At 43.7% G+C, this 25,217-nt stretch overlaps 1 protein-coding gene across 1 annotated transcript in view; it reads right to left on the bottom strand.

The window, feature by feature from the left end:
- GATA5 (GATA binding protein 5) overlaps positions 1-25,217 on the bottom strand; it is a 79,544-nt gene that overhangs the window by 29,519 nt on the left and 24,808 nt on the right. The window contains exon 3 of the mRNA XM_033914982.1: positions 4,263-4,432. Coding sequence (XP_033770873.1) covers positions 4,263-4,432 — 170 coding nt within the window. The remainder of the gene's footprint in view (positions 1-4,262; positions 4,433-25,217) is intronic.

Here is a 25,217-nt window from a genome sequence, read left to right as displayed (position 1 = left end):
GACTGCAATTTATTTGGCCCGAATTGCCCACTAAGTTGGTTATTCAATATTGCTGGTTATTGGGCAAGATAGCCGAATAACTTTTCGGCGCTGGCCATAAATATTCAGCAGAGCTAACGGGTTATCTCATACTCAGTATTCACAGTTAGATGCCAAAATGTTATTTAACTTGTCAGACGTCATTTGAAATTGGGAGGAGAGTGGCTCTTATGAGCAGATGCAAATGGTTGCTCCCGTAGGAAGGGTATGGGCGTGTCAGGGGTGTTCTGACTATTCTTGTGCACACTTTATAGAATAGTTGCATTTATGCACCATCATTTACGCCAGCCATAGTGTGACAGGGTGTGTGTCCCGTCACCAGAAACCCCCAAATTAAAGAAGAAGGCCTCAGTGAAAACACGCTATCCGAAAACAGCATGGGTTTAAAGCCTGGCACAGATAGCATTGATGAAACTCCTATGCATACAGATTTGCAAAAAGGTTACTATTAGAGAATGACATGGTGACAAAATTCATCACCATTCCCGTCCCCGTGGATAACTGCGGGAAACCATCTTCATGTCATTCTTTAAGGAGAGAGGGAAGAATCGGAGTATGAATGGCCACAACCACTGACCTGCAAGCTTTGCTTTGAAGAATGCTGGGGTAGAAGGACTGAGGTTGAAACAGACACTACAGAATGACAGTCTCTGGTATCCAGAGCAGATATTGTGATGTCATAATGCCTCATTCCAAAAGCGCCTAATAGCCAATCACATCAGTGATGTCACAATGGCTTCATTATCCTTGGCTCCCATAAGAATCAGAGTATGAATGGCCACAACCACTGACCCTCAAGCTTTGCTGGTGTAGAAGGACTGAGGCTGAAATAGACACTAAAAATGACATGGGATTATTTCCCACGGTTATCCGCGGGGACGGGAACGGTGATGAATTTTGTCACCGTGTCATTCTCTAGTTACTATAAAGATACCTGGGATCTCGCTACTCATCCCAAGGAAAAAAGGGGTTAGAAAACAAGACTCCCAGGGCTAGTAACCCGGAAAAGGACATCTTGTCAGGAGCTCTCAGGTGACCCTTGAGGAGGATGAATGCTGGCATTTGCCTAACTTTCAGTAAGTCAAAAGGATCTTGACATAGCCAGCATGTGGCCAAGGACTTTGCCCTATGGGAGCCAGACCAAGCCCAAGGGTACTCAGAGTGATCACAAGTGACCAGTGGTGACCAGAATGCCAAAGAGGCAGATTGTCACACATAGACATGGCATAAGTTTGGTTTATAAATGCAGACTTATGCTAGTATTGATTTGGGATGCACTTCTGCCATTATACTGGCTTAAGAGACAGATTTTTGGCACCTAAATCAGTAGACGCCTAGAACTTCCAGGTAGGTATCTACACCGAGATGCCTACCGATGCCTACATGGAAAGTAGAGAGTTTGGGTGTGAAATGACTTAGGTGCCTAATGGCGCTTTCCTTAGGTGCATCCTTTAGAACACGAAAACCCTGGCCTAAATGGAGGTCACCTGCATGATGATTTTAACGCCTAGTGCTGCTAGGTGCAATTTTATAAACAGTGCCTAGCATTCGATTGACGACCATGCAGAATGGCACCTTGAACTTAGATGTTGTGTATAGAATCTGGGCCTATTTGCCTCTGTACTCAATTTTAGTTAGGTGTTGCTGGGTATCCTCAATGTAGGCACCTAGCAAGGGTCTAGGAGGTTGGGACACATAGGGCTCCTTTTACTAAGCTGCGCTAGTGGTTTTAGCGTGCTCTAAGCGCGCGCTACATTGCCACGCGCGCTACACGCTAATGCCTCCATAGAGCTTGCGTTAGCATTTTTTGTGCAGCAGGGGAGGGTTAGTGCATGCTAATCTTTAGCGCGCGCTAAAAACGCTAGCGCAGCTTAGTAAAAGGAGCCTTTAGTGCTTTATAACACATAATGCTGGCCAGTTCATTGCCGCCGTTTCAGTGCAATGAACTGGCTGCGATGAATCAAGTCAAGGTCCGATTCAGCATCCCCCAAAATTGCACCCTCTCCCTCTCCTCCCTGTCTGTGAGGTTGCCACAGCTTTTATTTTTTTTTGTTTTTTACTTACAGGAAGGGACCATCCTCAATAATCGTCCCATTCTGCTCCTCTGATTCAGTTAGGGTTACCAGATTTTCCGTTTGGAAAATCCGGACCCCCTAGACCTGCCCCAGGCTACATGTAGAGGAGGAAAAAGCAAGAAAAAAAATTCTGAATCAATTTTTTTTTCTTGTTTTTTCCTCCTCTATAGGTGGATGCATTTTATGGTCAGGTTTGTCTTATGGTCCAAAAAATACGGTATTAAAGCAAGTATGTGGAGCAAACAGGTAAAAAGCCCAAACATTGTAGAAAAAAAAAATCCAAACTCAAAGTTAATGAAACATTTTTCACATTCCTCAGGAGTTTCTTTGTTTCACAGATGAAACAATTGTGAACTTCCAATAAATGAGTGTGGAAAATAAATTTTAAAAAAGTATTTCCAGCTTCCAGAAATAAAGAAAAAACTTTGACTCAGTTTGCAAATGGACCTCTTAATTTTTAAAACTAGAAACAATGAGCCAATCAGGTTTGTCTTATGGTCTGAAAAATACGGTATTAAAGCAAGTATGTGGAGCAAACAGATAAAAAGCCCAAACATTGTAGAAAAAAACCCAGACTCAAAGTTAGCTGAACATTTTTCACATTCCTCAGGAGTTTCTTTGTTTCAAAGATGAAACAATTGTGAACTTCCAATAAATGAGTATGGAAAATAAATTTTAAAAAATAGAAAAAGTGTTTCCAGCTTCCAGAAATAAAGGAAAAACTTTGACTCAATTTGCAAATGAACCTCTTGATTTTTTAAACTAGAAACAATGAGCCAATCAGGGCCTTAGGCTCCTCCCAGTATAATCACAGCTTCCTTAGCAGGGACAAACCTCTCCAAACAACGTCTTCATCAGGGATCCATGAGACAGTGGTAAAAGGTATATTCACAACAATTTTGCCTGATCAGCATGCTACGTTGTTTGGTGAGGTTTGTCACTGCTAAGGGAGCTGTGATTATAGTGCAATGTATTGCAAACCACTTTGGGTGAATCTCTTCATGAAAATCCCAACAAATAAGCTGGCAGATATTTAAAACCAGGACCTGTGTGGGCTTTGGCTTTGAATATCCAGTTATTTTTAAACTGGCTAACATATAGCCAGTTAAGTTGATATTCAGCTTTTAAGCAGCCATGGGCTAGCACATAAAAATAGGACAGGCTTTTATGTGATCCCATTTATGCATTAAACCTTAACTGGCCAAGTGCTGACTCTGGGCCCGGAAGGCCTCCAACAAAACCAGCTTTGAGTTAGCTGCTAGCCAGGAATTTCAGCAGCGCTTAGCTGGTTAAGTGCTGCTGAAAATTAGCAGCTAGCCTTGACCAAGTGATTTAACTGGTCTGCGACTGGCTAAATCACTGTAAATATGAACCCACAACTTGAATTTGTCAAAAAATATACTGACACAGTTAACTCATTGATTATCTTGGTGAAAAGGAGTTTTGGAAATCCAGTAGGATTCTTAATAAAGCAAGCACATACTTTATCCAAGCTATATGGATTCATTTTAATATGAAGTGCACCAGTGTGCTACATGTGGATTTGCACAAAATTATCTTCTTTGGAAAATACCTCTCTGCATTGTGCCCATAAAATTGCATATAGATGTTACATTAACCCTATGTCAACATACCTATAATCTTTCTGCTTAAGTCCTTATGCTTCCCCACTTGTGAATGGCCCCTGTACTGAAATGGCATTTAAAGATCTGGGTTTCTCCAATCATTCAAATGCTGCCATTTTGTACACATGGGAATTTTCTAAATAACCACCTTAATGGACTAAACCCACATGGCATCCTTTTATTTTGTTTTAAGAGGCATGCATTAATTAAGGCTCTGGTTCTAAAAATGTACATAGACCTAGAATGTGAAAGAATAATACTTTTTACTGTCAAAGAAACCTATCCTTGGAATGGAATGAATTGCAAAGCCCATGTTCATTGCTGGCCCTTTTCCTAAACAAGAACTCTGAATTGAAATGATCCATCTATTTTCCAACTTCTGTGGCCCCCTGTATTTCTTAGATAGTCTAACAGAGCAAGGCTTGGTGAAAAAATGACCGAGCCTACTCTCATCCAGCATTTTAATCACTGAACATACATGGAGAATACATTTGGAACATGAGGGAGCTGTAGTGACTCTTACCAGTCTTTTTTGGGGTTTGATCAGCGGTCTGTTAATGCCATTCATTTTGTGATAAAGGCCACAGGCGTTGCATAAATAATGCCCTGTCCCATCTCTTCTCCATAAGGGGGTGGACATGGCCCCACAATTCACACACTCTCTGCCTTCCCCAGGGAATTCTTCCAGAAATTCTGAAACAAAGATATGAAAATAGCATTTCATATACATCCTGCTTTATGACACATAATGCTGGGGATTGGGGGTTAGGGGGATTGTAATACCTTGATATTAAAGTCTTTATTGAACTTCAGTGAAAGAAACCAAACACGAGGATATTTCTAATCCAAGTAAATAGACATATTAACCATGACATTTGGATTATAAAGGAACTTATTTTCAAAGTACATAAGCCCTAAAATCTCTTAATATATACATATTTTGAATTTAGTTTTGATAAAGAAAGGAGTAGCACTTTGAAATATAAATTGCAAGCAAGGATAGTGCAATGTTGGGCTTAGAGCAACAGCCCCAGCACCATGCGGTTGTGGGTTCAAACCCTGTGCTTCTCCTTGTGACCCTGGACAAGTTACTTAATCCTCCACTGCTCCAGGTACATTAGTTAGATTGTGAGCCCACCAGGACAGATAGGGGAAATGCTTGACTACCTGATTTGTAACCCATTCTGAGCTCCTTTGGGAGGACAGGCTAAAAAATTGAATAAATAAATAAATATCCAGCACAATATAAATACAGTCAGAACTCATGTTGCTTGCTCCAGCTGATATAGGGCTCCTTTTACAAAGGCGCACTAGCGGTTTTAACGCATGCTTAGTGAGCGCTAAAATTCCCCGCGCGCTAGCCGCTACTGCCTCCTTTTAAGCAGGCGGTAATTTTTTGGCTAGCGCATGCTATAGCGCGTGCTGATCTTGTGCGTGCGCTAAAAACGTTAGCGCACCTTAGTAAAAGGAGCCCATAATGTTACTATACCACCGTATTTCTGAGCTTGAGTCTAAAGACACTTTTCCTTAGGGAGTGGGAGGGGAAGAGGGGAATTCATTCCTGATGGACTTTGCCATTTTCGCTTTAAGTCAAAATTTTCTACAGATTTTCCATCAAAGAGATCTTCTGATATCCACCCTTAAGATTCTTCAGTCATTCGTTAATTTGTTGCTTAAATGTGTGGATTAAAATCAGTTTTAGCAGTATTCAACTTTGCTATAATTAGCATCATTAAATCAAATGCACATTTATTTCCTATGGAATTCCAACATTGCCCATAATAATGTCTTCAGAAAACAATTGTAACCCCCACCCCATCCCCACCCCTTTTTACTAAGCTGCAGTAGAGGTTTCTACCGCATCCTGGGATGCTAAATGCAACGACGCTGCTCCAACCCTCCTAGAATTCCTATGAGCATTGGAGCAGCATTTTAGCATTTACCCTCTCTTCTACGAAACTGCGCTAGCTGCTTTTAACGCGGGGAACAACGCAGAATGGTCCGCGCTGCTCCCGACACTCATAGAGTTCCTATGAGCGTTGGGAGCAGCGCAGTTTCGTAGAAGAGAGGGTTAGTGTTTTGGGACCTCTACCAAGGCTCAGTGAAAAGGGGAGATAATTATTTAAAATCTCTAAGCCCTTTTGGTTTACATTCCTGTTTGCAATATTCAGTTATTGTTGAATCAAGGCCACTTTATAATTATCAATCTTTTTATAAAAAGACAAGGGCCCTGATTTTATAAAATGTGTCTGCCTTTAGGTGCCTAGATTAGCAGATCTAGGCACCTAACTAACCCCCCCACCCCACCCTTTTATGAAGCTTCATTAGATTTTTTATCGCGGGCCGCAGTGGTAAAAGCTCTGACACTCATAGGAATTCTATGAGCATTGGAGCTTTTACTGCCGTAGCCAGTGATAAAAACCCCTATTGTGGCTTCATAAAAAGGGGAGAGGGAGTACATTTTTTTTTTTTTCAAAACTTTATTGAATTTTATGATAATACAAACAGCAAAAAGCACAATGTAAATATACTTCAAGAAGCATAAAAATATTGAGAAAAAGAAAACAACACTCGCCTGGTATATCAAATCACAGAATAAAGAAAAGGTTGCGGGTCATATGAGGCAGAAGGGAGAGAGAGCAATACAGCATGCTGAAGGGTATGACGTAGAGCAGGGATCTCAAAGTCCCTCCTTGAGGGCCGCAATTGCGGCCCTCAAGGAGGGACTTTGAGACCCCTGATGTAGAGGGAGTGAACAGAATGAAGGAAGGTAGGAACAATGTTTAACCTAGGAAATATATCATAATATAAAACCTTATAGGAAAATAGGACAATTAATCAAACGATCAAGGAATCAATTAGTCAAAGGTCTGATTTACAAAAGTCCAGCAACAAGGACCATGTTTTAGTATAAGAGGATAACGAATTATGACATTCAGTAATATGTCGTTCATATTTAGCAAGTAAACATACAGAATTCCACCATTGGTTAAATTCAAGTTTTGTGGAGTCTTTCCAATGTTTGAGTATTATTTGGACAGCGGAAAATAACAATAGCGTTGGTTCAGTCGGTGATGTTAACAGTGTTATTAAAAAACAATTAAAAATTTTTTAAAATTTTCATTATCGAGTTGGCACCTAAGTTGATAGGCATCTACATTGAGACACCTACTGGCACCTACCTGTGCCTACCTGAAAAGTAGACATGGTTAGGGGTGGAATTTGGGCGTGAATTGAGCTAGGTGCTGGTATTTTAGGCCCCCCCAAAAATCCTGGCCTAAATAAAATACCGATGCCTAAGTTAGAGATGCCTAGCGGTGCTTAACTCAAGATAGGCGTTCCTAGGTGCTATTTTATAAATGGCGCCTAACTTTTAATGATATGTAGTAGGTGCCATATCCCTAGGGTTACCAGATTTTCTGTTCGGGTGCCCAGTTCCATCCATCCCCGCCCCCAATCCCACCCTAGCCCCACCCCATGCTGCCTGCTCTGGTAAGGGCAGGAGGGCATCCTTGCATGTGCGCATGTGACACGATGACATTAGATACACGTGCGAGCGCGTGACATCATCGCTTTGCCCTCCTGCCCGACGGCAATTTTGAGGGAGGCTTTTCAAAACCCGGACAAAGGAGGACATGTCCAGGGAAATCTGGATGGTTGGCAACCCTACATTCCCTCGGCGCCTACGAGTTAGGCGCCGTTTATAGAATCAGGCTGAAAATGTCAGTCCGTCAGGAATAAGCAGAGCTTTTAGATCAGTGGTTCTTAACCTTGTTGGAGGTACTGAACCCCACTAGTTTCATATGCGTGTTCACTGAACCCTTCTTTATTGGAAAAATAAAATATGATTTTTACAAATTCAAAACATAGGTATACAGTGAGGGAAAAAATAATATCAATTTTGAAAACAAAAAAGTTCTATATTTTGAATAATAATAACATAATAATGAAATTTACTGCAAATCAGTGTGACTTCTGCTGTTGCCTCTCAGAGACCAGTTCAGAAATGCGCGGCTTTACCTTGGCAAGTGCCACTCTCATGTCATTTTCGCAACAAAGTCTTTTCTTCGTTTTTATGTCCCGCATCCTCGAAAAGGATTGCTCGCAAAGATATGTTGTAACAAACGGTATGAAAATTTCCAGAGCTTTCTTAGCAATAACATGCAATTAGGACGCTGACTCCCATCACGTTCCTAAACTAAACTAAACTAAACCTTAGGTTTGTATACCGCGCCATCTCCGCAAGCGCAGAGCTCAGCACGGTTTACAGAGTTAAGAGGAAAGGAACTACAATAAGGGATAAAGGAGAGCGACTAAGAGGAAAGAGAGGGACAGAATACTGGAGAATGGGAGGTGATTAGATTTTTGCAAAGAGCCACGTTTTCAAGTGTTTGCGGAAGGATTGGAAGGAGCTTGAGTTTCTGAGTGGGGATGAGAGGTTGTTCCAGAGTTCTGTGGTTCTAAAGGGGAGAGATGTTCCAAGTTTTCCTGCGCGGGATATACCTTTTATAGAGGGGAATGATAGTTTCAGTTTTTGGGAGGGTCTGGTGGAGTGTGGTTTTGAGGAATTCCAAAAGAGTGGGATAACGGGAGGAAGGATGCCATGTAGGATCTTGAAGGCTAAGCAGGCACATTTAAAGAGGACTCTGGAGTATACTGGGAGCCAGTGAAGCTTGGAGAAGAGTGGGGAGACTTGATCGAACTTGCCTTTTGTGAAAATAAGCTTAGCCGCGGCGTTCTGAATTAGCTGAAGTCTATGGAGGTTTTTCTTAGTAAGGCTTATATAGATGGAATTGCAGTAATCCAGTCTAGAGAGGATAGTAGATTGAACGAGGACGGTAAAGTGAGAATGATGAAAGCTTCGTTCCGTTATACATGTGAATCCATATTGTACATATTCGTCCGACCACTTTCGTATTTTGCTCGACATAGTTAGTAAGGGATTAAAATATTAAGATAGGTATCACACGACGTACCATCACAACAGTTACAATTCGACTACTGTGCGCATCAAAAAATCCCCTACAGCACAGATAGGCCAAGCGATGTTGCGTGATCACTTACAGCCAATTATGGACGAATCATAAGCGCTTCGGTCACGTTCAATCATCTATCAGTTAAATCACAAATTTTGATCAGGAATTGATTGATGTATATAAGGCGTTAGTTACAGATTGATAGATCAAGAAACCGAGTACACGATCAGTCTTGATCAAAATCACTGAATAACTGATAGATGATTGAACGTGACCGAAGTGCTATATGAGTCGGAGGTGTGTTTTGACCTCCGCCGAACCCGCGAGACTGACTCACCGAACCCCTGGGGTTCGGTCGAACCCAGGTTAAGAACCACTGTGTTAGATGAATCAGACCAAAATAAAGAAGCCTAAAAGATTTGAAACATTCTTAAGAACAGCTGAAAGCAGCCCATCATGACGAGGCCCCATACAATCTCAATCAATTGGTATCTCAGCTCAAATATCCAGGAGGTACTGGAGATCAAATATCTAAAAAAAAAAAGAGTATTTATTTAAATACCCCAAACTTCTTTTCACGAGCAAAAATAAAACAATGAGAACTCTTTTCTACAAACTTTTGGAATTCAGACAGTGCAGTTTACTAAGCAAACACTTTAATGTTTAATAAACTATTGAGGTGGTATTTATTCTATAATGGAACGTTATGGACGAGATTGGGACGTTGCTGTTTTAAGTTGTTAGGGTGGAGAAAATTTAAGTAATATTGTGTATTTGTGTTGATTTTATTGCGCATGCTTTGTAAAAAGCGGACTAGAAGCAAATAAACTAAGCTTATACACTAATTATTATTACCAATAAATCTACAGCACCATCGTACTTCAACAAATATAAAGTACACCATTAGCTTTATAAACAGCTCAGATTTAAGCTTTAATTACATTATAGATGAACATTTTCCAACATTTATTATAGGGCCCCAGCCCTTACTTTGTTTCCCAGAAGAAGGGCTTTTAAATACTTTTAGAAAGTTTTGTGGGCTTGAAAAGGAATTTTGTGTTATATGTATATGAATGTCAAATTTTGTGTAAGAATCCTTTTTCTTTGATATCATTTGATATTAAAAGTGTAAAAATTTTGCATAAATAAAAAAAAAAAAAAGAAAGCTGATAGAAACCATCACACTCATTTATAAGTGCTTAACCTTGGTGCTAGACAATGGCCTGGATTTACAACCCAATACTTGCATTATTGAATCTGGGAATAGAATCTAATGAACAGATTACCATGCATGACCTAATGGTACCAGATTGGTACACTATTACTATTGATGATCATTTCTAAAGTGCTACCAGGCATACACAGTGCTGCGCAGAAACTTATACAAGACAGAAGCGCACCATTCATTCGGTTCATAGTCTAAAGCGCGTGAGGACAAAGGCGCGCCGACAATTGGATCTGATTGAAAAAGGTCTATTCTTTTTAGACATGGTTGTTTCTTCCCATTCGAAAATCCTTGTTGGACATCCTACTTTTGGCCCCCCGTAGTCCCACCCAAAACACATTCACAACATGCTTCCTCACTAGTTGGACAAACTGCATATGGAGGGTTTCTAAATATATTTTTAAGCCGTCCATCTGCTTTGAAAATGAGCACCTTAGCATCTTGGACAAGTACTATATCGCACACCCAGTTACATATCAGCGCTAAACAACAGAGCTCAGTATGTCCTAGTGGTTTGATATTGTGGTGTCAGTTACTATATAACACTGTCCTTTTCCACCACAGATCTGAAAAAACAAAACAATAATTCTGAGCTCAGAAAATCTTACAAGAATAATCAGCCAGAAGAAGGTGAAAAGGTGAAGAAGTGATGCACTTCATATTAATAACAACCACCCCCAAACCCTTTTATTCTCTAGTCCAAAAATAAGTATAAATTGCAAACAAGCACTTAAGCCACACATTCTTAAAATTGTTTGAAGCCATTTTTCATCTGGTTGAAGGGAATCCTACACATCTAGAATTAAATTATAGGTTAATGCTTTTTAAATTTATCCTTTCACAATAAACAATTCATTTCACAATAAATAAATCATTAACCCCCCCCCCCCCCCATTTCGTTTCATCTCAAGAACAATCCCCTAGTCCATTTATGCATAAAAGTTCCCTTATTAAATGCATTACTCTTACCCTTATAAATTACCCCTTTAAAGGGCTCCTGAGGGAATTGTTTTCTACAGCCCCCTAGCTGACAACTTTCTTTACACCGATTAGGACAGATATTTTTTTTATTTATTCAATTTTCTATATCGTTCTCCCAGGGGAGCTCAGAATGGTTTATATGCATTTATTCATGTACTCAAGCAGTTTTCCGTCTCTGTCCCGGCGTACTCACAATCTAACGTACCTGAAGGAGGATCCAAAATTGAGGGGGGATCCCCACTTATCATTGGTCCCCCTAAGTTCATCAGCTTGTCATTCCCAGAACCTGTGAACTATTTTCCTCTGGAATTTGTCATGAGTTTGCCCAATACAATTCTGCACTGTGTTGAGGCACTCTTGATTCATTCATGCTACGTGTTAGGGATGAACTGGCATTTGCAACAACATGGGTAATGCCGACAAGATACCTCACGTCCGTAACAAATGAAAATGATAAAGAAAAACATTTATTATGTATTTATTATGCATTTAATAAAGTTTGGAGCCCATTGACTAAATTTGTAAAGTTATAATAATGCATATATATCTTATCTTTCCCATTCATTTACCTTTACACATCCATGGGGGTGGGGGGGTTGGAGGGAGGGGAATAAATATTGATGGGGACATTTGGGTAACTTTATTCTTTATTTATACTATATATTATGTTATATTATATTATTATTATATGTAGGATAACTGAAAATCTTGAATGATACATATGTTACCTATAAAGATATTAGTGTAATTTATGTAATACCTACTGTTTGTTCATTTGTATGACGCTGTTTTAGATTAAAAATCAATAAAGAATTAAAAAAAAAACAAAAAACCAAAACACATTTATTTTGGGCCATAGCCCAGAGCGCTAAATGCATCAACGCTCATAGAATTCCTATGGCCGCCAATGGATTTCTCATTTATTTAATATCCCACCATAATTTGTTTTACTGCATTCACTGCAGTGGTTATACAAGGACGGTTTGAAAAGTTTGGTAAAAAAGCAAGTGAAGGGGTCCTTTTATTAAGGTGCACTAACTGATTTAGCGTGCGCTAAATGCATCCATAGGAATATAATGGATGTCATAGCATTTAGCGCGCACTAATCTTTAGTGCGCGCTAAATCGGTTAGCGCGCCTTAATTAAAGGACCCTTAAATAACATAGGCCCTCTTTTACTAAGGTATGCTTACCGATTAGCGCGTGCTAATCGCTAACACGTGCATGTTAGTCTATGGACGCGTTAGCGTTTAGCATGCGCTAATTCGATTAGCACGCTAATCGGTTAGCGCACTTTAGTAAAAGAGGGGGATAGTCTCCATCGAGGGCTATACACACAGTGGTCAAGTGAGTATCCAGTTTTTTCACATCGTAGGTAAAATAGCTTACGAAAAACTGGAAACTCGCTGGACTATTATGTGTATAACCCTCAATGTTTAACTTGTTTTTTTTACCCAAACTTTTCAAACTGCCCTCATACTTGGCTGAGGGCCAAATATTTGATATCCTTCCAGAATTCTGCAGTTGAGGGCCAAATGTTTCCCCAGACTTTAATTTTATTTATAAAATGTGTTTCTCTCATCATCAAATTATGATCAAGGCAGGGCGTAAAATGTGATGACTAGAACTCTTAAAAATACATAAATTCTTAAAAAGATATGCCATACTAGATTAGACCAAAAGTCTATTAGTCCCAGCATCCTGTCTCTGAGAGTGGCTAATTCAAATCGCAAGTACCTTGCAGGATCCTAAAAAGCCAAACCATTCTTTGCTACAAGGGGCCGCTGAAAAATTCTCAGCCTAACCAACAAAATTGGGGCAGTCTCCATCGAGGGCTATACTCTTAGTCCAGCGATTTTCCTTTTTTTTTTTGTTCCATATTTTTCTGAAGGAATGAAAAAAGTAGAAAATCACTGGACTAAGGGCTAGATTCACTAAGCAAACCGATTGTGTACCGATCGGTTTGCGAGCCCTTAACGACCAGATTTCCCTCCTGCAAGTATTCACTAACCTGTGTAGCGATCCGCTTCTGGTGTGCGCATGCAAATGAGGGGAACTGCTTGCAAAGTAGGCAGGGATGCGATTCACTAAACTTTTTTTTCGATCGGACTGGGCTTGCAAAAAGCTGAAGCCCTTTGCTACTGACCTGCCTTCTGCCGCCCTGCTTTCTAACCTCCCTGCCCTGAACCCGAACCCCCTGCCTGCCTGCCCCGATCTCTCCTGCCTGCTCGCCCCACTCTCCTGCTCTCTGCCGCCCTTCCCTGCAGTGCAAGTCCGTGGTTTTAAAGCGGGGCTGCATGCCGCAGTGCAGCGCCAGCTTTAAAACCTGCGGGTTCGCACTAAAAGAAAGGAAGGAAGGAGCAGGAGAGTCGGACCCCGAAGTTTAAAAAAAAAAGTTGCGGCTAGGATGGGTCTGCGCATGCGCAATCCATGCAGGCAGATGGGGGCGTTCCTCCGTCGGACCCGCCTGCCTCATCGGACCTACCTGAATCGGAAACGGATTGTTCCGATTCCCGCAGGTTAGTGAATCTAGCCCTAAGTGTATAGCCCTCGATGGAGACTGCCCCAACTTTGTTGGTTGGGCTGAGAACTTTTCAACGGCCCCTCGAACTCTTCCAGAGCTAACGGGTGGCTTTCCCAAATCCATCTGACTTTTTTTCTATGAATTTGTCCAAACAGTTTCAAATGCTTTTTCACTAAATGCCTTGATAACATTCTTTGACAACAAATTCCACAGCTTCATTCGTGAGAAAGGTGTGCTTTGATTCAGTGGTGTAGCGAGGGTGAGAGGCGCCCGGGGCGGTGGTGCCCTTCCCTGCCCTCTTTTTCGCTCCCACTCGCTCCTTCCCCACCCCCTCCTGCCGTGCATGCGTGCCCCTTCCTTTCCCCTGTATCTCTTCAACGCTCACGGCGCAAGCAGCATTGCCAACTTGCTGCCAGCGTCAGCATCTGCTCGTCCTCTGAAGTCACTTCCTAGGCGCAGAACCAGGAAGTGACATCGAAGGAAGAGCCGATGCTGGTGCGAGCAGCAGGTTGGAGTTGCTGCTCACGCTGGTGTAAGGGAATAGGAGAAGCATGCAGTAGTAGGGTGGGGGTGGGGCGGGGAAGATGCGGAGGATGGGTGTTGGCGCCCCCACCAAGACGGAGCCCGGGGCAGACAGCACCCCTCCCCCCCCTTACTATGCCACTGCTTTGGTTTGTTCTAAATTTGCTACCTGTTAGTTTCATAGTGTTTCCTAGTCGTAGGATTATTTTAAGGGTAGATAATCCAGAGATGCCAAGGGTGAACCATCCCAAAGAGTGAGAATTACCATACCAAGGAGTGAAACTGAAGGCCAAAGAATGATATTTTTCAAATGGTACATCCAGGATATAAATCTAGAATGATTTAAGAGTAGTATTGCTTTGGGGTTTCTTTAGAACCTCTAAAAGAATATAGACATTAGGGGAAATTCTATAAGAGGCACCTAAATAAATAGGCACCTAAAGTTAAGTGCCTAACTTACCCCCCTTTATACTAAGGTTTCTACCTTAACCCAACAGCGGATAGAGTAGCTGGTTTTAAGAAAGGTTTGGACAAGTTCCTGGAGGAAAAGTCCATAGTCTGTTATTGAGAAAGATATGGGGAAAGCCACTGCTTGCCCTATATTGGTAGCATGGAATATTGCTACACCTTGGGTTTTGGCCAGGTACTACTGACCTGGATTGGCCACTGTGAGAACGGACTACTGGGCTTGATGGACCATTGGTCTGACCCAGTAAGGCTATTCTTATGTTCTTATGAATGCTCTGATGATCATAGGAATTCTATGAGCCTTGGAGCATTTAGCACTCTGGGGCTGGTGAGATAAGTGCTCCGACGCTCATCCTATTTATCATTTTCTCTGAAATGTGTCTATTTCTGCAAAATCTTTTTTTTTTTTTTTTTTTAGATGTAATGCTCAGGAGGAGTGCACAAAAAACAATGTTACTTACCGTAACAGTTGTTATCCAGGGGCAGCAGGCAGCTATTCTCACTAATGGGTGACGTGATCCAACGGAGCCCCGATGCAGACGCCTCACAAGCAATCTTGCTTGAAGAAACTCGAAGTTTCGAGTTGCCCGCACTGCAAATGCATGAGTGCCTTCCCGCCCCGTGCAGGGCACGTCTCCTCAGTTCAGATAGCTAGCAGAGAAGCCAACCCAGGGGAGGTGGGTGGGACGTGAGAATAGCTGCCTGCTGTCCCTGGATAACAACTGTTACGGTAAGTAACATTGCTTTATCCCAGGACAAGCAGGCAGATATTCTCACTAATGGGTGACCTCCAAGCTAACCATAATGGGATGGTGGGAGAGTTGGCAACTTAGGAGAATAGATTTTGTAACACTGTTTGGCCAAACTGTCCATCCCATCTGGAGAACGTATCCAGACAATAATGAGAAGTGAAGGTATGAACTGAAGACCAAGTGGCAGCCTTACAAATTTCCTCAATAGGTGTAGATCTGAGGAAAGCCACAGAAGCTGCCATTGCTCTGACCTTATGGGCTGTGACTTTACTGTGAAGGGGTAATCCAGCCTGGGCGTAGCAGAAAGAGATACAAGCCGCCATCCAGTTGGAGATGGTGCGCTTAGAGATAGGACGTCCCAACTTGTTCGGATCAAAGGAGATGAAAAGTTGAGGAGCAGTTCTGTGTGGTTTGGTGCGTTCCAGGTAGAAAGCCAAAGCACGCTTACAGTCCAGAGTATGAAGAGCTGATTCTCCAGGGTGAGAATGAGGCTTTGGAAATAACACTGGAAGAACAATGGATTGATTGAGATGAAATTCCGAGACAACTTTAGGAAGGAATTTTGGATGAGTGCGAAGGACCACCTTGTCGTGATGGAACACTGTAAAGGATGGATCAGCCACCAAGGCTTGGAGCTCACTGACTCGTCTAGCAGAAGTGAGGCCAATGAGGAAGACAGCTTTCCAAGTGAGATACTTTAGATGAGCTTTGTTGAGAGGTTCAAAGGGAGGTTTCATAAGCTGAGAGAGAGAACCACATTGAGGTCCCAAACCACTGGAGGCGGTTTGAGGGGAGGATTGACATGAAAAAGTCCTTCCATGAATCTGGAAACCACAGGATGAGCAGAGAGCAGTTTCCCTTGCAGAGGCTGATGGAAAGCAGCAATTGCACTAAGATGGACTCGTTTCGATGTAGATTTGAGGCTAGAATGAGAAAGGTGCAAAAGATAGTCCAAAACCGAAGACAAGGAGGAGTGTTGTGGTTCATGATGATGAGAGAAACACCAAGTAGAGAATCTGGTCCACTTTTGGTGGTAGCATTGTCGAGTGGTAGGCTTCCGTGAAACTTCCAAGATGTCTCGCACAGGTTGGGAAAACTGGAGAGGAGTTATGTTGAGAGGAACCAAGCTGTCAGGTGTAGAGACTGCAGGTTGGGATGAAGCAGATATCCCTGATGCTGTGTAAGTAGCGAGGGGAAAACAGGTAGAAGGTGCTGAGTTGAAGGAGAAGGGAGTACCAGGGTTGCCTGGGCCACCGTGGAGCAATCAGAATCATGGTGGCCCGGTCTGACTTCAGTTTGACTAGAGTCTTCTGAATGAGAGGGAATGGAGGAAACGCTTATAGGAAGAGATTCGTCCAGTCCAGAAGAAAAGCATCTGCCTCAAGGCGCTGAGGAGTGTAGATCCGGGAGCAGAACTGAGGCAGTTTGAAGTTTTGGGGGGCCGCGAAGAGGTCTATCTGAGGCGTTCCCCACTGAGTGAAGATCTGATGAAGGGGCGTGGAATGGAGAGTCCATTCGTGCGGTTGCAGAAGGCGACTCAAGTTGTCCACTAAGGCATTGTCCGCCCCCTGAATGTAGACAGCTTTGAGGAAGGTATTGTGGCGAATCGCCCAATCCCACACTTTCAGAGCTTCCTGGCAGAGGGGGGCCGATCCCGTCCCTCCCTGTTTGTTGATATAGTACATGGCGACTTGGTTGTCTGTGCGAATGAGGACAACCTGGTCGTGAATCAGATGTTGAAAGGCATTGAGAGCGTTGAAGATCGCCCTGAGTTCCAGGAGATTGATGTGGCACTGGCGGTCCGTGCTGGTCCAGTAACCCTGGGTGCGGAGGCCGTCCAGATGAGCCCCCCAAGCATAAGTCGACGAGTTGGTCGTGAGGACTTTCTGGTGATGGGGTGCGGTGAACAGTAAACCTCTGGATAGATTGGAGGATAGCACCCACCAACGAAGAGACTGTTGCAGAGCAGGAGTGACCTGTATGTGTCGAGACAGAGGGTCGGACACCTGCGTCCACTGAGTTGCCAGGTTCCACTGAGGAATCCTGAGGTGAAGTCTGGCAAAAGGAGTCACGTGAACTGTAGAGGCCATGTGGCCTAGAAGGATCATCATGTGTCTCACCGAGATGGACGGGCGAGAGGACACCGAGTGACAGAGGTGGAGGAGAGCTTCCCGGCGTGGAGGAGGGAGGAACGCTCTGAGTTGGGTAGTGTCCAGGACAGCTTCGATGAAGGGGAGAGTCTGGGAAGGCTGAAGATGGGATTTTGGGAAGTTTATCTCGAATCCCAGATGCTGCAGCAACCAAATCGTCTTCTGGATCGTGAGGACGACTCCCTGAGATGTTGAATCCTTGATGAGCCAGTTGTCCAGGTAGGGGAACACCTGGAGGCCATGGTTCCTGAGTGCTGCGGCCAATACTACCAGGCACTTGGTGAAGACTCTGGGTGACGAGGCCAGGCCGAAGGGGAGCACTCGGTATTGAAGATGAAGATGTCCCACCCTGAATCTGAGGTATTGACGGGAGGCCAGGTGAACGGGAATGTTAGTGTTGGCCTCCTTGAGATCCAGAGATTCAGTCGTTTTGCTCGATAAGGGGGTACAGGGATGCTAGGGTCAACATGTGAAATCTTTCTTTGACCAGAAATTTGTTGAGCACCCTGAGATCCAAAATGGGGCGCAGATCGCCCGTCTTCTTCGGAACAAGGAAGTACCGGGAGTAGAAACCCTTGTTCTGTTGTGACAAAGGAACCGGCTCGACAGCCCCGAGCTGCAACAAGGCCTGGGCTTCCTGAAGAAGAAGGGTGGTCTGGGTCAAGTTGGAAGGATACTCTCTTGGAAGGTGTTCCGGAGGAACTTGATGGAACTGAAGAGTATCCCTCCTTGACGATGGAGAGGACCCATAGGTCGATGGTGATAGTCGTCCATCAGTGGTAAAAGTGATGGAGACGACCTCCAATCAGTGGAGCAACTGAGAATGGCAGAATGACAGATGTTATGCCCTCTATGAGACAGTCAAAAGGGCTGAGGAGCCTTAGGGACCGTTGATGGTTGAGGCTTCTGATGCTGCTTTTGGGAATGCTGCCTCTTCACAGGCTGTCGGATGGGTGGAGCTTGTTTCGGAGGATAACGCCGCTGGTAAATCAACGGTGAGCGTGATAGACGAGGAGGAGCAGGCTTAGGCTTCGGATGCAGGATGGACTGAAAAGACTTCGTGGTCCGAGAGTTTCTTGGTTGCCGCTTCGATGGACTCGTCGAAGAGGTCGGTACCAGCGCATGGCACATTGGCAAGCCTGTCCTGGAGATTGGGGTCCATGTCGATGGTCCTGAGCCACACCAGCCGGCGCATGGCCACCGAGCATGCTGTAGCCCGAGCCGAAAGCTCAAAGGCATCGTAGGAGGACTGCATCAATTGAAGCCAGAGTTGGGACAACGAGGCCAGAACCTCCTGGTACTCAAACTGTGCTCTGGGGTCCAGATAGGGCATAAACTTCTGGAGTACAGACAGGAAGAATTCAAAATATGTGATGAAATGGAAGTTATAATTCAGAACTCTGGAAGTCATCATGGAGTTCTGATAAATTCTCCTGCCAAATCGGTCCATGGTCTTGCCCTCCCTACAAAGTGAAACGGTGGCGTAGAACTGGGAGGGGTGAGACCGCTTCAGTGAGGACTCCATCAAAAGGGATTGATGGGAGAGTTGGGAGCCATCAAACCCTTTGTGGTGAACCATGCGGTACCTGGCATCCAATTTTCCCGGCACGGCGGGGATGGAATAACGTGTTTCAAGGTACACACAAAGGTCTGGTCCAGCAGCTTGTGTAAGGGAAGCTTGAGGGATTCAGCCGGAGGTTGAGGAAGGTGCATAGTCTCCAGGTATTCCTTCGAAAATTTAGACCCCGTGTCCAGGTGTATGTCTAAATCAGTTGCCATCTGCCGGAGAAACGAGGAGAAGGACAGCTGGTCAGCCAATGCAGGACCTCGAGAAGGATTCAAGGATGTCGAGGCCTCTGGATCCAATGAGGATGGGGATCGTGGTGGTGATAAAGACCCCAGTGTGTCCTCGAGCTCCGGCATCGGAGGGGGTGAAGTAGCCAGTGGTGAATACTCGAGAAAAGGCTGCTTCCAATGAGGCGAGGCGTGCCTGGAAGAGTGCCTCGATGAATGCCTCGAACGATGATGTGAACTGTGCTTGGAAACTGGCCTCGATGGACGAGGCGAGTGGGTCTTCGCTGAGGCCCCCAGATAGTGGATGGGGCTGGAAGCGGTTGATCGAAGCAGAGGTGGTTGGCTGGGCTCGCCCCGAGGGACTCGTAGAGGCTTGAGCCCTTGTATCGGGTGAATCGGCTGCAATGGAGGCACTCGCAAAGACTCTGCTTCTTGCATCGAGTGAATCAGTTCCAACGGAGGCATGGGCAAAGGCTCTGCTCCTTGCGAAGCATGCATCGATACCAGACCAGATACTTGCAGAGACTCTGCTCCCTGTTGAGAGTGTGTGTATCGCTGAGGCACCGGAGGCGGCTCGACCTCGTGGGAGGCCTCCGTGTGCCCAGGCTGGATTTGGGAGAGAAGCTTAGGCCCCATGGTGGTGAAGAGCTCAATGAATTGCTTCTCTAGTAAGGTCTGGAACGAGGCCGGCAAGGATGGATCTGCATCAGCAATGGGACCACCTGCACGGGCCTCGCGCTCCTTAGAGGCAGTGTGAGTACTTGGGCTTGGAAGCCTTGGGCACTTTTAGCACTACCGGTGGAATGGGCTGCTGTGCTACCTGACCTGAAGAGACCGAGGAAGGCATCGCAGTGGGCGCTAGAGTCTGAGCCGGCATAAACGAAGCGGGCTTGAGGAGACTGGAGGCTGCAGAGGTGGGAAACTGGTGTGTGGATGATGTCGAAGGCGAGGGTCCCTTCGATGAGGATGGCTCCGCCGAGGACTCCATGAACTGCGACTCCCACAAGACGCAAGACGCTCGTGCGGTGAGTGTGGAGCAAGGCCGGCATGATTTTGGAAGGTGTTGAGGCCCGAGACACTGAAGACAGTGTTAGCGAAATCGCGCACTGGCACTTGGCACACTTTTTAAAACCGGTGATAGGCCAGGACATAGGCTGGAAATGCTCCGCCGCAAGATCGAAGCCGTGGGGCTGCGGCCACGTGGCCTGCCCGGTCGAACGGATGGAAGAAATTTTTTTTTTTTTTTTTAAACAATAAAGAACGATGAAAATCAGCGATTGAGAGAAAAAGAACCCAAAACCGCGGACTTTAGAAGGCACAAGTGAAAAAACGTCACACAGAGAGTCGAAGACGGACTTCTCGGCTCCGCGGAAAAGTATGAACGGAGGAGACGCGCCTTGCATGGGGCGGGAAGGCACTCGCGAATGTGCGGTGCGGGCGACTTGAAACTTCGAGTTTCTTCAAGCAAGACTGCTTGTGAGGCGTCCGCATCGGGGCTCCGTTGGATCACGTCGCCCATTAGCGAGAATACCTGTCTGCTTGTCCTGGGATAATGTGATGGATCAATATTTTCCCTTTTCTTCTAGATTCCTTTTCTTGCCTTCTAGAGGCTGTGAGTACCGCCTCTGAAACATCTTCAGTCCTGGCTGTCTCAGGAGTGGGCTCGTGGCTCAGGATCTGAAATCAGGTTTTTCACTTGTCTGGGTCTCTTTGCAGGCACCAAGAGTGGAGTTACGGCCTGAGAATCCAAGCCAGTTTTTTAGACTGTGGTGTATCCTAATGAATTTCTGGGCCTGCCCATACAAACACCTTTATACATAATATTTTTATTTTTATATAATGATTCAAGACCGCTCTTTATGCTTGTCCACAGCAAATTGGACAGAATAGCCAAGCTTCTTTGTTGCTTAATTTTCTTTAGTATGCATTTTTCTTGATTTTATAGTGGGGAAGAAAAGATAATGGATTTCGACTGGATTTTATCAGGTTCTGGATAGAGTTTTGCCTGGTAGTGCCCTCTAGACACCCTCTAGCCCATAGATATATGGAAGGAGAGGCATAGAGAGCAATTCGCTTGTAAAAATAAATGAGTGGGATTATGTTATTGTAGGATGATAAAAGGAAAGGGGGGGAGTATTGGAAGCCTTTCCTGATTTCAATCAGCCGTCCTGGGTTGCTGACTAGTGGCGACGAGAAGGCTGCAGAAGCAGTGCTGGAATGTCTATAGCCCAGGCAGTGCTCCCTAGTATCAATCACACCTCAAGCTCCCAGCTGACAAATGACAGACTTGCAGGGAGGAAAGGGTCAGCTTTCCAAGTCAATCCTAATGCTCTCCAATGCATCAATCTGACTTTGCGTAGAGACAATTCAGGGGCAGATGTGTGTGTGTATACATCCATACACACACACACGCATGCACCACATGGCATTCTCAAAGAGAGGATCCTCTCAGTCTCACACAGCCTGAGACACCTGAAGAGAGATCCGGGCACTCTGCAAATCTTGTGGGAGGGGGAAGTTGCACACTATCTCTTTGTATATACACGTTGGAGTAATTTGCAAACTTTTGAGGTTTGGTTCAACAGGTGTAGCGATGATGCACATTAAGCCCCTGATTCTATGTATGGAGCCCCAAATTAGGCGCCAATCTAAGATGTGCACCAACCTAAGGTGGCCACTAATCGGCACCACTTTGGGTTTGCGCGTAACTCTTGCTACATGCTAAGCCATGACAATGTGCAACCAAATCCCATGGCATGCAGCTCAAAAGGGGGTGTGGCCATGGGAGGTACATGGGCGGGATCAGGAGTGTTCAGAAAATTTACACACACTATTATAAAAATACCTGGGATCAGAGAAGGATTAATTCTTTGGTAAGCCCTAGGCCAACAAACTCAAAGGGCCCCCCTATCATAATATAAAGGCATTTCAACAGTTTCAGAACAGGGGAGAAATGCTGCTTGCCGACTCTTCTGCTGCCTGGAGAACGATGTCAACAGATAGGAAGAGTGCACTAGTCTGGCCTCCCCCCAGCCATCCTTTTTTTCTGCATGCAACTTTCTTCCCAGAGTCTAGGCAGCAATTGAGAGGGCCCCTCCTAAATATCTGGACCTTAGGTACTTTGCCTGTGTATTAATCCTGCACTGCCTGGGATGTACGCTCAAATTCGGTGCTTTCAGCAGGTGTAAGTTTGGGAGCCAAATTTGTGTTCCAAAATCAGCACTCAATGTTATTCTATAATGGGTGCTCATCATTGCTTTCTTTTCTAGTTGACTCTCATTGTGATATCATTCTCTGTCCTCAGGTCTGAATAGTTTGAAAACATCATGTCGTTCAATCCCTCCCTCTGTACACATGAAGTTAAAGACCAAGCATTCAACTTATGACCAAAGCCACCACAAGACCTTCATCTGTTAACCACATTCCAGAGATGGGATTTCTTCTAGTCCAAAAAAAAGTAAATAATTATGAAGAGCTTCAGATAAATCATTCATCATAACTCCTTCCTTCTGAAGATGACATTGGTTTAACATCTGTTTTTTCTCCGCATTTTCATAAGGGTTAGGATTAATGGTGGTGCCAAGAGTACCCTTGAAACATACCACTCCTTGTCAAAAAGTATTATGCTCACATTGTATTCTTTCTCTCTTATTTGAATTTCAGGGCTATTCTAAGTATTGAATAAGGACATCATGTTTGGGAAGACTGAACAAACAAGGTGAAGAGGGCGACCTACAACCAGATGGCTGGACATGTTAAAAACCACCATGGGGACGACCATGAGGAAGACCTTACCGAACTAGCACAAAACCAATTTCTTTTTAGATTTGTAATTCATCAAGTCGCTAGGACTCAATCATGAGTAAATGGCACCTAACTAAAAGTATTTTTTAAAACTGTTATTTGATAGTCCTGTTATTAGGTTTCAATTTGCCATTTCCAAGTTTACCTCATTTATTATATTTGGTCATTTTACTATTGTTATGCTTTAACAAAATGGTAAGTTTTATGTTAAACTGTATCTGCTGTAGAGTTTATTTTCTTGGGTGAACCTCTTCATAAAGGCAGTTAATACATTTCAAATTTCAATCAATAAAAAAAGAGATTGGGAAAACTTTTCTTTGTGTTGACCATAATTTGATTTTCTAGCTTCATTTATACCATAATTTGTTTTAATAAAAAGAAGCTTTTTAGCTAGACTCCTATATATATACATACAAATGCATACACACTGTATATTATTAAAAACTAACCTATTTAACAGATTTATAGCCTAACTCCCCTATGCCCATCCCCTTGTTCCCAAGAGCTCTTAGCCATATGGCCCCTATATTGTATTGTACCTGCATCCTGTTTCCTTTTAATTGCATCTCCATTCGCTGACTGTACCAATATCCGTTGACTGTCTAGTCCTTCTTATATTATATTATATGCGCTGATTGTCCAGCCCTCTCAACTGTATCTTCTCTCGCTGATTGTACCAATTTTCGCTATTTGTCCAGCCTTCTTTATTGTAAACCGCCTCGAACTTCTACGGCTTTGGCGGTATATAAGAAATAAATTATTATTATTATAAGAACAGACCTGGTATTCTAAAGCCATATTTCAACACTCTCAAATAATGTTGCAGGGTTGCCCTGCTTGTCCAAGTAAAACCAGCCCTAGCTGTAGCTAATTTCATACATTTGTGACCAGCTTTGCTCCTCTCAGGGTTAATAATGCTGTTTCTCTGAAATGCTACCTATTTTCATCTGCTATAAAGAAAATCAAAATAAAATCTGCCTTTAGTTCACACTTCTAGCAGAAGGGTTCACTTACAAGGAGTAAATGTGCTACTTTTTTTCTGATTAATATTGTATAATGTTTAATGTTAAGGACACATCAAACTTGACATACACTGTGGGATCCTTTTACGAAGCCGCGCAACTTTTAATCACGCGCTACCCCCGCGCTAGCCAAAAAACTACCGCCTTGTCAAGAGGAGACGGTAGCGACTAGCGTGTCTGGAGGTTTAGCGCACGCTATTACATGCGTTAAATCGCTAACGCGGCTTCATAAAAGGAGCCCTATGTTGATGAATGCAACTTGAGGTCGTAGAATGTGGGGTTGATTGGCTCTACACCTGGGTATGTTGAGTTTCAGTCCCTTTCACACAGAATGTCAACCTGCTATTTAGATAAAACTGAGGGATTCCTGGTTAGTTGTAAATGAAGCCTAGCAGAGTCTGGTTCTGAATGAGCTAGAAACCCAAGGGAGCAAGAAGACATTGCTGCATCGAAAAATTTGGAGTACTTTCCCCAGTAAGAGTTAGAAAAGGGAAAGAGCCACAGAAGAATTATTCAATGCTGAGAATTTACCACCATGTAGAACCAGGGACAAACTAGAAAACCTAAAGGATCATTTATTTAAGAAAAAAAAAAAAAAAAAAAGGGTTTGTAAGCAGTGGAAAATAACACAGCTAATTATAAGTAGAGACAAAGGGCTCTTTTTACTAAGCAGCGTAAGCGCATTTTACCGTAGACCGGTGAGGTATATGCTCCGACGCTCATTGAATTCCTAAGAACATTGGAGCACTTACCTCAGCGGCCCACAGTAAAATGCTTTTATGCTGCTCAGTAAAACCCAGTGTAAATTAATTACTTTCAGAGATACTGAAGTGTTAATTAACAAAATATGGGTACAATTCTGGCATTCAGCTCCATGGATTAGAGAACTTGTGTTTTCCAAGAGATTTCTAAAAAGATCAATAGTGGGTGATTTTTATTTTTCTTTTTAAAACCATTGTGACTAGATAGGAATGAAGGCACCTAAAATTAAAATGGTAAGAAAATGAACTGAGTGGAGAGGATAAATCTCATCCTCTTTGTCCTCCATTTACTAAGGTGCACTAAGGTTTTGCAAAATGCCAGTATTTTGGGAGGACTGCCATGCAGGTAATACAGAGAAAAGTTTAGGTATAAATAACTGCACCATCTCCAATGGAACAGTCTCCCAGAAGAGGTGGTGGAAAGAGACTGTGTCTGAATTCAAAAGGGCCTGGGACAGGCAAGTGGGACCTCTCAAAGAGAGAAAGAGATAATGGTTACT

Source organism: Geotrypetes seraphini, chromosome 11 (assembly GCF_902459505.1).
Source record: "Geotrypetes seraphini chromosome 11, aGeoSer1.1, whole genome shotgun sequence".
NCBI lineage: Eukaryota > Metazoa > Chordata > Amphibia > Gymnophiona > Dermophiidae > Geotrypetes > Geotrypetes seraphini.
This window is presented reverse-complemented; position numbering and strand designations above follow the sequence as displayed.